This window comes from Lactuca virosa, chromosome 6 (assembly GCF_052849685.1).
Source record: "Lactuca virosa cultivar CGN04683 chromosome 6, Lactuca_virosa_CGN04683_v6, whole genome shotgun sequence".
NCBI classification, from domain to species: Eukaryota; Viridiplantae; Streptophyta; class Magnoliopsida; order Asterales; family Asteraceae; genus Lactuca; species Lactuca virosa.
Window position 1 is genome coordinate 197,442,122 of NC_136431.1, and position 11,614 is coordinate 197,453,735.

At 31.7% G+C, this 11,614-nt stretch overlaps 3 protein-coding genes across 3 annotated transcripts; all 3 read right to left on the minus strand.

Annotated features, from left to right (window-relative positions):
• Window positions 1-446: 446 nt before the first annotated feature.
• Window positions 447-3,654, minus strand: LOC145119617 (putative glucose-6-phosphate 1-epimerase). The gene is made up of 7 exons (XM_079055300.1): window positions 3,448-3,654; window positions 3,278-3,352; window positions 3,100-3,156; window positions 2,454-2,617; window positions 2,131-2,368; window positions 882-981; window positions 447-703 (listed from the first exon to the last, which is right to left on the minus strand). Exons 1-7 carry the CDS (start codon window positions 3,562-3,564, stop codon window positions 534-536), a joined length of 921 nt encoding a protein of 306 aa, XP_078911426.1. The 5' UTR covers window positions 3,565-3,654; the 3' UTR covers window positions 447-533.
• Window positions 3,655-3,915: 261 nt separating this feature from the next.
• LOC145119616 (hydroxyproline O-galactosyltransferase HPGT1-like) lies at window positions 3,916-6,796 on the minus strand. The gene is made up of 12 exons (XM_079055299.1): window positions 6,442-6,796; window positions 6,208-6,271; window positions 5,852-5,901; window positions 5,572-5,765; window positions 5,335-5,398; window positions 5,170-5,242; window positions 4,925-5,048; window positions 4,748-4,835; window positions 4,591-4,641; window positions 4,387-4,458; window positions 4,191-4,303; window positions 3,916-4,072 (listed from the first exon to the last, which is right to left on the minus strand). The coding sequence occupies exons 1-12, from the start codon at window positions 6,558-6,560 to the stop codon at window positions 4,050-4,052; spliced, it is 1,035 nt and encodes a 344-aa protein (XP_078911425.1). The 5' UTR covers window positions 6,561-6,796; the 3' UTR covers window positions 3,916-4,049.
• An 840-nt stretch (window positions 6,797-7,636) lies between these two features.
• LOC145122206 (uncharacterized) lies at window positions 7,637-8,622 on the minus strand. The gene is made up of 2 exons (XM_079057847.1): window positions 8,340-8,622; window positions 7,637-8,268 (listed from the first exon to the last, which is right to left on the minus strand). Exons 1-2 carry the CDS (start codon window positions 8,620-8,622, stop codon window positions 7,637-7,639), a joined length of 915 nt encoding a protein of 304 aa, XP_078913973.1.
• Between the last annotated feature and the right edge of the window lie 2,992 nt (window positions 8,623-11,614).

Consider the following 11,614-nt stretch of genomic DNA (forward strand, 5'->3'; position numbering starts at 1 on the left):
AATATAAAATGGATGGATACTGATAGTTGATATTCAGGTAATAATAAAAATAAAAATTATTATTTAAATATTATATCTTTTAATCATATTTAATACGTTAAATATTTCAAATAATGAAAAAAGGACAAAAAGATAGTATACAAATAAACACGATTGATATTAAACTAATCTATTTTAATTATTATCCAAGTCACATGACTTGAAATTTTGCCATCTTCAATTAATACAATGCAACATTTCAATTAAACCTCTTCGCTTGTAATTATATGGTCTATAGGAGAAGTGACAATATATATGAGCTTTAGAAGTGTCTTTTAATTGTATATATTTTAGTTAATAGATAAATTAAAGACGTGTTTTTTTATTATATAAAAATACAAGTGTGTATATAAGTATATGTATATTATAATCATTTCAAAGTAAATTAACTTAAAGCATCTAATAAGTTGTTTCTAAAATTTTATTCAATAAAAAATTAATTGAAAATACATACCATTCTAAAGTTCTACTATTTAAAAGTTTTTATTGTTTTTTTAAATCGAAGGGAGGACAGTGAGCTCTAAACGACCTGTCCATTCTTCTCCAGGTTTCAGTGTAATTGACTTCTCAACCGCAGCACCATCAACACAAATCGTTTGTCGATACTCTTCATCTCCCATATCTGTTATCGTTTTCGCTTTCTTCTCCCATGGGTTCCAAACCACTACCCATTGTTTCAATAAAATTATGTCATTAAATAATATTAGATATATGATAAATGTTATGTTTGACAGAGTAGCTGAAAACTAATTAATAATTGAAAAATTAATTGTTAGCTGATAGTTATAATACATATATGGTTCATCAAACATAATGTAATGCTATATAAAAAGTATTTGTACCAGCATCAGGAAGACCTTCCTTACGTATAAGAAAAGTTCGTTTCTTTCCATGATCAAAAACCCCGATTACATGAGGAGAGCCAATGTAGACACGATCCACCTGTATGATAATAGTTAGTTTGATAGCCTCTAAAACAATTCTAACATCCACATACATACTTTAATCTTAATTATAACTTTTGTTACTTAATATCCAACCAATATAATTATAGATAATTTTTATTGTGTTTAAAATTACTAAGAAATATGAAAGTATATTTCATTCTCTAAAACAAACTAGACCAATCAACTCAAATTACAAATTTTATGATTTGATCTATAAATATGTCAATACTAGTTTTTATTCAATTTTGATGTATTTTGATTTTTTATGTGAAAGAAAAATGTGATTTTTAACTTTTATTAATTTTAATAAAAACCAAATGAACCTGTTTGTCAGTGATTGGTCGGCACGTGTCAAATCCTTGCTTTCATGTCTTTTCCTTTTATTTTTTAGTTTTCTAATTTTTTCTTTTTTAACATCCAAAATATAAATTTCTGTGAAAGCTTTTCAAAATAATAATAATAATAATAATAATAATAATACTTTTTTAAGTTTTGAAAAAGTTAAAGGATAAGTTATTGGTAAAGTTAGAGTTTTTGACAAGTTAACATTATTCTATTCATTTATCTACTACATATATATTTATATGATTATTATTGTGAGACTATGAAAACTATATATAAAAGTTCTTTTATATAAGTATTTGTAATGCTTTAGTAATATAACTATGATGTGGCATCGAAAAGAATTAAAAGACTTTGTGTTTTCATGGATGTTTTATCGATACATAAATAATTGAGTAAATTATACGAATGGTCTCTATGGTTTGGATAATTTGCATGTTTGGTCCATAACTTTATTTTTTAACTCGGAAGGTCCCTATAGTTTATTTTTGTTGCGCGTTTGATCCCTGTCTTACCTAAAAAGACTATTTTGCCGTTGATTTTTTAATTTATTTAAATAAGGTGGGTAGGTAAGGTAATGTGAGGTGAGATGGAAATGAGGTTGTGGGTGTGTTTATTTAAATAAATTAAAAAATCAAAGGCAAAATAGTCTTTTTAGATAAGACAGGGACCAAGCGCGCAACAAAAACAAACAGTAGGGACCTTCTGAGTTAAAAAAATAAGTTAAGGACCAAACGTGCAAATTACCCCAAACCATAGGGACCAGTCATGTAATTTACTCCATAAATAATTAGAGTTTAACCTCTGATTCAAAGGTGAGAGTGTCTCCTTGCTCCGTAAATCGTTCCTTATGGTGTAAATTATCAAGATAATCAAGTGTCTCCAAGCCTTCTATCCTTACTTCACTAATATCAGAAACTGAAAAATACGTGTGATATGCAATTGAAAAACTAAATGCCTTGGAACCGATGTTCCTTATGCGTGATATTAACTTTAAAGCCCCATCCGAAGTCAACAACACCCTTAGCCGAAATTCGAAACTAAAAACAAAGTATTAAAACATTAGTCTATACTTATTTACATATAAAAGTTTAAAATAGTTGGAAAGGAGCAAAAAAATGTCACCTATGAGGCCAGATTTTCATATCTTCTTCTGATGGTTTGAGCAATAAATCGATAAAAGAGTTTCCATTACAGTTATTGTGATGGAGCACAGGAGGATTGTTGTCGATTTCCCATATCTTGTTTCGTGCAAAACCATGTTGCTCAAGAGACCCCCGATTTCCAAACTTCAAACATATGTTAGTGATGAAATTAATGTTTTTTACACGAACATTTAATGGCAAAATAAGTTTTTTGGCCATGTGTTTTTTCCATTCTTCTATATACTTTGGAGTAGGAATATGCAAATAAATAGTAAATAAATTAAAAAGTCCATATGGTTTTACCAACTGTTTATATTTTGATGGATTGACATATATCAATATGGTTTTAGAATGTGTTTATTCTAAAGAATGTATTGAATTCTATAATATCATCATTTCATTTTTTATACAACTTTTCCATCTAATTCTACATTGCATAACTTCACAAAACTGAATAAGACATATTTTAAAAATAATACTAAAAAGAAGTTTGTTTTTCCTATGTAACTCTGTTTTTCTCTATTTATACTTACGTAATGAAAATTAAAGCTAACAAAATAATTAAAAAGATCAGGAAAAATATAATATAGAAAATAATAAATATATAAATAGAAACCATAAAATACCTGCGGAAAGCATATGGGAATTCCACCTCTCACCGCTGCGGGTGGCTTGCAGTTTGCCTAATACGTAATAGATTTAAAAGATATATAGTTTAAAATACCATATAAATATTAATAAAAAAAATCAACATCGACTAATTTCATAGAGGACTATAAAATATTACATATTTTTTATTGTCACCTTACTACTTCTAAACAACAGTTCTTCACCACGTTCGTTTTTCCAAGAAAGAACTTGACCTCCATGCAAACTCACCTAAATAACCAACAACCATAACAAATTTATAACTTTTTTTGGCAATTAAAATACTTTTTAATAGAAAAAATAAATAAACTAACATAAAAAGTAACCTGTACGGAAAACCCTATGGGGTTCTGAAGTGTAACAAGATCAATACCATTCTTGTCTTTTGTTATTTTAACTGGAGCTTTTGTATCTTGATCTCCTTCTGACCAAAAACTGTTCATTTCAAGTGTATATATAATATAGTATGTAAAGTAATAAAGAAAGATATAAAAAAAATAGTTTTCTTCTGAAGAAGAAAGATTTTGAAGACATATATTCCGCCCAAATGAAAGCATAAATAGAAAATACAAAAAGATGGATTTGTGAATGTGAACTTTTGCTTTAATGCTGATGTCTTTCTTTCTTGTGACTTAGAAGCTCATTTCTTGTGAAATTTTACCAACATTCCAACCACCCAACTCATATTATCGTTTCTATTTTCTAACTCGCTTTATAAACATAAATATGGGAATAAATGTTTTTATGTAATCAATTCATAATTCCATTCTAATTAATACTTCTACAAACAAACGAAAAAAAAAACATTAAACTTGTCTCAAATTACTCAATTTAATATAATATATCATGATGTCCGTTTACATAAATTCCGGATTTTGAATCTCAAATATAACATAACTGAAGTCGATACAATAATGAGTAGGAATTCTCAAGAAGCAGCACATATAGCCCCTGAAAAATAGATTAAAAAAATGTTAGCGAGAATAAGAAACAAGAAAAATAAAAAAAAGGGAATGACTTAATCCAATAAGCTAAAATTAAGTTAGAATGAAAATATGAAATGAAAGACCTGAAGACCAAGATGAGCAACAAAATTTGCTTTCATCAACATGCTTTACATCAAGGCCGATGAACCATGACCCAGCGCTGACGTCATCATGAGCATATGTACGAAGTATTGGTCTAATAATAATAATAAGGATAAATTTATTGAATGAATTGTATTTAAATCAAACAAAAGTATATGTTAAAAAGGAAGTGCTAACTTGTTGATTGAGATGAATTGAACCAAGGCTTGTGATATCGCAAATATTTCCCCAGAAGCATGTCGGAAATATCTGTATGCATAAATAAACGTTAATTTAACAATAATATTTTTTTAATCTAGAAATTAATAATGTTTTCTATTGAAAAGTTGCGTTGGATTGAATTAATAAACTGAAAAATTGATCTACATAATGTTTTCTTACGATTTTCCATCTCCAAATTTCCACCACTCTGGTTCATACCATCTGTCGCTTCTGAAAATTATCAAAGCCCATAAAAATAATAAAACTTCATTTTTATATATAATTCATAATTTTAAAAACAATATAAAAAAAAAAGATTTTTTAAAACTAAACTCACGGGTTGGAGAAAACACCACCAGATTTCATACACCCAATATAGGCACGAGGCTTGTTTACATGACTTGCAAGAATAGCACCAAGGGCATCTGTGGAATAAATGAAAAATTCATGCTATAAACATAAATAAATAAATAAAAAGAGAAATATTACAATAGATTTTTTAAAAACTATGTACCAATATTTAAATAAATGTCATCATTGACTTTCACATAAAACTCTGCATCCCAATGTTGTAATGCATCAACAAAGAATAACTTAGTTTTTTTTTGCTTCTCTTCAGGTGTCTCCACATGATCATTCTGTTATAAAGAAATGGAATGGAATCATTCATTACAAAAATTATACTTTTTTGTTATTTGTAGAAAAATAAAATTGAAAAGATAAAAAAAAAAAAAGTTTAATGAAGATATTTGAACATACAAGAATAAGGAAGTCATTCGTCTTTTTGTTCTCATTGCTAATATCCTTATCTGAATTGTCTCCATGATTCAAGCTGCAATACATATGTCAAATTACATACGATAAAAAATGATTTTTTTTTTATTAATTGGTGTTGATTTCTAATAGAGATAATTAGATAAATACCTTCTGCCTATAACAAATCGTATGATTATGCCCTTTTTGTCTTCCAGGTTTTTTAGAGTTGTTCCTGTATATGAAAAGTTTCCATGTAATCATTTGTTCTGATATAGCTCACAAAGTAGTCATGTCTTTTCCTTTTTTTTTCCAATCTTAGGAATTACAAATTAAAATATTAAATCGATTAATATTTTAGAATTATATCGAGTAGTTTGGAACTCACAAAAGGAAAGGGAATTCTACCAGTAGGCATCCATGCCTTACGGATTGCATCTCTGTTGTGTCTTCTCCCAAATCCTGTAAGAATTCCTACAACAGCTAAAAGCTTCTTCTTTTCATTTGTGTCTTTAGTTTCTATTAGATGCTCTGAAACAAATCCTTCTTTCTTAGCTTTGTTTAGCTCCATTTCAAGCACAGATAACTTCTTTTGTTGTTCCCTGTGAATAAAAACCAAGCCATGATTTAGTTCACTAGAATTTTTCTCTGTAAATGAGCAAGATTTGAAACTGCTAGAAATACTAACCTGCAGTCTATGATTCTTAATGTGTCATCAACAGATATGGCAGACTCCCCCTGTGGATAAAAGATGAAGTCTAAGATGTTCAGAAGAGAGTATCACTTGAGTGTTTATAATTCAGCAAATATTGATAAAATGTTCAGACTCGATGAATTCAACAGAATTTTAACCTACAATTGCTGTGAAAACAATAAACTTTTTGCCAAAATCTTGTGTTTCGATATGATTAGAACAGCTTGGAGCCCTTACAGGGATAACATTCTTAAAATGACTCTAACCGATACTTAGAATCTTACGCTTCGAAATCCGAAACTTCATCTGTAAAATCGTAGTTATAAAACTGTTGATTAAGGAAGTATCACCTGACCAGTTCTCCTATCGAGCTCTTTAACTAGATAAACCCTAGATTCTGCCTCCTGCCACAATCTATAACATAAAAAGAAGATTACTCAAACAAGCTCGCAAACAAAATAAAGCTAAATCAATGTGAACAATACGCATATATATATATATATATATATATATATATATATATATATATATATATATATAGAGAGAGAGAGAGAGAGAGAGAGAGAGAGAGAGAGCTGAGTTACCGGCAGGCGACGAAGAAGGCAGCCATGGTGGCAAACATCGATAAAATGAGAGATGAAATTCGCCATTGAAACAGCGAACGAGAAGAAGATAGCCGGTTGTTGGATCCCCGGCTACGCATTTCTTCCTCGACGACAACGCTAGATCTAATTATGATTCGTCAGTAACGATGGTCGGGGATTTCTTTGGTGACGATCTGTGTAAGATCGGAATCCGAATTCACAGATAAGATTATAATGAATTGATGTATCGATCGTTATGCGTTTCTCTGTCGATTTGGTGGAATCAGGCGAAATACAGAGAACAGTTGGTGCGGGAAAGTGACAGAGGGACAAGAAGAGATTAGTGTCCCAAAGGGCTTGCCTTTCATAGGTGTTTGATTTAGAAAAAAAAAAAAAATTGTAAATAATAAGTATTTTTTTTAAATAAAATTTTGAATGAAAGAAGAAAAATAATTATTGTAATTTATTGTTGCATTTATTATATTTAAATATTTAACATATATAAATATAATTATTAAGTGACTTTTTAATTTTAAAAATTAAAAAAAAAAAACCATAAATTGACATGTGAATATTATTTATTTTAAAAATGTCATAAAATGACAAGTATTAGGTCATCCGTTATATCCACCACATACCACATATGTGGTGGGTGTCACATCAACACCACATTCCTCTACCACTAACATGGGATACCTACCACAAACACACCACTCCATATCATTATTTTTATTTTTTTTAATTCAAAAATACAATAAAATTACATTTTTTATAATTAAAAAGCATTCATTTTTTTAAACTAGTTTTCATTAATTATAAAAATAAAATTACAATTTCAAACTATATTACTTAGTTAATCTAGAAAAAAAAATATTACATTAATTAAAAAAAAAAACAAACAAACATACATATAAAAAACCTAGTCGCCGTTCATGCTACGTTGGTACAAATGTTCCGCGACATCTTCTCGAAGATTGAAACACGTTTCACTGTTATGAATTTCAACAACTCGCTCTAAAAACGCGTTCGTTCCGGGTACAAACTCCTCAATTGGAACGACAACGTCGTTCGGATCATACGTGCAAATCGCTCGACCTTCATCTTCAATAATCATATTATGCATTATAATGCATGCTAGGACCATTCGTTTAATTCTTTCTTTATCCCAGAGTCGTGTAGCATATTTCACTACATGTCATGTCTGCTTAAGGACTCCAAATGCCCTCTCGATATCCTTTCTCGCCGATTCCTGTTTTTTTGTAAACAACTTTGCCTTTTCACTTCGAGGAACCGAGTATGCCTTCATCAATGTAGAATAATCCGGGTATATCCCATCACCAAGGTAGTAACTGTATTTGTATGCGTGCCCGTTCACCATGAACGTCATATCAGGTGCTTTGTCGGTCCAAATATCGTTGAAAAGTGGAGTCTGACCAAGAACATTAAGGTCGTTGTTAGACCCCGCTACTCCAAAAAAGTCATGCCATATCCACAAATCTTGAGATGCAACAGCTTCTAGGATGATAGTTGGTTCACCTATATCTCCTCGAGTGAACTGACCACGCCATGCATTTGGACATTTTTCCCAAGCCACATGCGTACAATCTAGACTGCCAAGCATACTCGAAAATCCATGCCTCTCTTCATGAGCCGAATATAATCTCTCAATATCACGTTGAGTAGGTTTGCGCAAATATTCTTCGTGAAAAACCTCATAAACACATGCAGAAAACCAATCTACACATTCAACTGTTGTCATCTCGGATACTTTCAAGTATTCGTCAGATGCATCAAATGTTATACCGTATCCCAAATACCTAAGAGCAGCTGCACATTTTTGTATACTACTAAAACCTATTCTTCCTCTAGCGTTGAGTTTTTGTTTGAAAAAATCATACGGGATTCTAAAGCATTACTAATACGTAAAAATATAGCATTATTCAGACGGAAACGACGTTCGAACGAGTCGTCATTATAAAGACAATTATCGGCAAAGTAATCACGTACCAATAAGTCGTGTGCGGCTTGGCGATCATGATTGACGACCGCCCTTGTACGAGCAGCATTCGAACTTTCTTCATCGTGAATGTATTGCACAACGTTGAAGAATGTCTCGACGAATTCTACGTCGTCATCCGAGTCAAAAGTTTTTAAAAATTCCATATGTTTTGTGGAATCCATGTATATGTGTTTTGTGGTTTTAGAGAATGAAGGTTAGAATGAGGTGTAAGTTTTGGTGAAAATAGAAGGTTTATTTATGTTATTGAATTGAGTTTGAAAAAAAAAGAAATAGGCAAAATAGCCGTTCAACGGCCAAAAAAACCAACCACCAATCACCTTCTTCGTTTGAATTCGTCGTCGGGAATACGAAGGATCACGACCACGCCCGACCACGGAATGTCGGGGTGGTGTGCACGAGCTTTTCTCGTGGCCAACTAGACCACGAATCGATTCGTGGTATGTATACCACAAGGCCTTATAATTCAAGAGAGATTGACATGTGACAAAAATGATGTTTTATTTATTAGGATAGATAAATGAGTTCTTAAATATAATATACTCATTATTACAAAAAGAGTAAATTACACCAATAGTCCATGTTGTTTAGGGTAATTTATATGTTTGGTCTTTTTAATTTAATTTTTAGCTCGGACCACCCTTATAGTTTGGTTATGTTACGCGTTTGGTCCCTGTTACATTAAGACTGTATTGCTCTTCTTTATTTTCTTTATTTTCTTTTTTAGTTTTTATTATATTTCTTAGTCATTGATCTACTAAAATAATTATTATATGAAAGTATCATCCCTTTATCCTTTCCCCTCTACCACCTTCCCTATGTTGTTCCTCTAACGTCAGTAAAATACTGACAATCATTACTTTTTGTTATCGGAAAGATAAACCCATTGATCGGTGATTAAAATAAAACTAGAAATCACATAATCAATCAACCAAAAAAATACCCATTGATCGTTAATTGGAATCAAACCCAAAAATCACATAATCAAATCAATAACTTATTACACAAAACTACTCAAACTAAGAAATCAAAACAGTAGGTTAAACATAGCAATCAAACCCATAAATTTAGTCAAACTATAAATTAAAATCCCAAATCAAACACTACAAATCAAATCCGAAAATTTATTCAAACCATAAATAATTACCATGTATATTGGAGCTTTTAAGAAACATTGTAAGGAAATCATAGCTTTTTTAAGACTTTGGTGGCGAAGACTGTATCGTCGGAGATTATGGATTTGATTCTTGGGCAAATTGTTTGAAGAACCTTATCATCGGTGGTGTAGGTATGATTTAGGGTTCTTCAAATAAAAGAAGACGATGGTGGTACAAAGATTTCCGGTCTTAGTATAATTATAGAAAACCCAGATTGAATTTAGAGGAACAAAGTGTTAATGAAGGGGATCATAATGGAGTGGGTCCACTATTCCTTTAACGGATTTATGGGAGACAACCATGGTGGTAAACGATGGGTTTCACAAGAATGCTAACCAACGATGACAAGATGGTAATTGAGGAGCAAGATGTTGGATCAAGGTAGAAGAAAGGTGTGGGGGTTTTGCTCCGATTAGTAGTAGCAGATCCATGATGGTGGTGGTGGAGAATACTAGTTTCTTTAGTTTTAGTTGGTATGCGAGAAAAAGAAAGAGATGGATAAGGAAATGGATGGTACTCGATGGGTGGATAAAAATCAGGTTGGTGGGACCTATATTTGTTAAATATTTTCTTTTAATAAGTTAAAAATAAATAAAATAATTAAAATAACCAGTAAGGACATATTTGTCATATTAAGTCAATTAGGGGCTAAACGGGTAATAAAACCAAACTATAGGGATGATCCGAGTTAAAAAAAATAAGTTAGGGACCAAACACATAAATTACTTTTAACCACATGGACCATTCATGTAATTTACTCGTATAAAAATGATCACAATGTAACGTCCCAAAAACTCAAAACCACAAATTTTGTTTTTATATTAAATAAACCATCAACCAAACATGTTTATCAAAACCATAAGGAAATCAGAGTATATCAATAAACATTCAAAAATACATCAGGATCCAATAAATCGGAAATCATAGTGTGTGCAATCCAATCATCCCGAGCTCTTCCCCTTCTAACTGGAAGTACCTAAAACATAAACTGAAAACCGTAAGCATAAAGCTTAGTGAGTTCCCCAAAATACCACATACCATACATATATGTTAGCTCAAGGTTGTACGGGTCTATTTCACCATCGGGTCTATTTCACCTCTGAGTCTATTTCAACTCATATATCAGTACAAGGTTGTACCGGGTCTATTTCACCCCCGGGTTTATTTCACCACCGAGTCTATTTCAACTCATATATTGTAACACTTGAATCCTGGTATGTTCTTATTTTGCCCTTATTATAAAAAAGATTTACATTTTGGTCCTTGAGCAGTACGCGAGGCGTACCACTTGGTACGCTTAGCGTACTCATGCGAGGGTGGGATGGGACTCCGGGCATGTACGTTGCGCGTACATCCTTGTATGCGGGACGTACGTGCGAGATGTTGAAACCCTAAACTAGGGTGTTGTACCCTATATAAAGGCCTTAAGTCCTAATGGTTGGCCTCCTTACCAGCCTTCATTGCCATAAAAACCCTAAAATCGATCCTTAAGTCTCTTGGTGGTGTTCTTGAGTTAGTAAGAAGTTCTTGGTGCTCATTTTTGGTCTTTGTGAAGGAAGTGGAGAATCTTGAAGTTGTCTTGCTTGGTGGAAAGGCTTTGGATCCATAATCATCTTCTTTTGTGCAAGCTTTCTAAGGTATCAAGTTTGAACCTTGACTTGTAGATGTCTAGATATCTTCATATTGTGCTTTGTTATGCTTTTGGTCCCTTTTTGGGTTGATGAGAGAGTGAAGTCGTTTTAAGGGCTTGTTATCCCAGATCTGAGTTTGTATTGGACTCCTTGAGCATAAAGGTGCAAGCTTTATGAGATAATTGGTTACATTCATGCATTAAGTCACTTACTAAGTCCCTTTTAATCTTAAGAGCTTCATTTAGACATGCATGAATGTAAAGTTGGCAACTTTATGTGGTTTTCCAGCTCAAGGAAGTCAGATCTATGTTTTGAGGATATGTCTTAAAGGATTAAGGACTGAAAATGAAGTTTTGGATGAATGGGTG

Coding starts and splice junctions, on each gene's coding strand:
- LOC145119617 (XM_079055300.1), bottom strand. CDS start 3,564: ATGAACAGTTTTTGGTCAGAAGGAGATCAAGATACAAAAGCTCCAGTT. Junction 3,353..3,447: donor CCATAGGGTTTTCCGTACAG/GTTACTTTTTAT, acceptor TTGGTTATTTAG/GTGAGTTTGCATGGAGGTCA. Junction 2,618..3,099: donor TTCCCATATGCTTTCCGCAG/GTATTTTATGGT, acceptor ATATGTTTGAAG/TTTGGAAATCGGGGGTCTCT.
- LOC145122206 (XM_079057847.1), bottom strand. CDS start 8,622: ATGGATTCCACAAAACATATGGAATTTTTAAAAACTTTTGACTCGGAT. Junction 8,269..8,339: donor TAGTAATGCTTTAGAATCCC/GTATGATTTTTT, acceptor AAAAATGTGCAG/CTGCTCTTAGGTATTTGGGA.
- LOC145119616 (XM_079055299.1), bottom strand. CDS start 6,560: ATGCGTAGCCGGGGATCCAACAACCGGCTATCTTCTTCTCGTTCGCTG. Junction 5,049..5,169: donor CGAATGACTTCCTTATTCTT/GTATGTTCAAAT, acceptor TCTTTATAACAG/AATGATCATGTGGAGACACC. Junction 4,073..4,190: donor TTGCTCATCTTGGTCTTCAG/GTCTTTCATTTC, acceptor TCTATTTTTCAG/GGGCTATATGTGCTGCTTCT.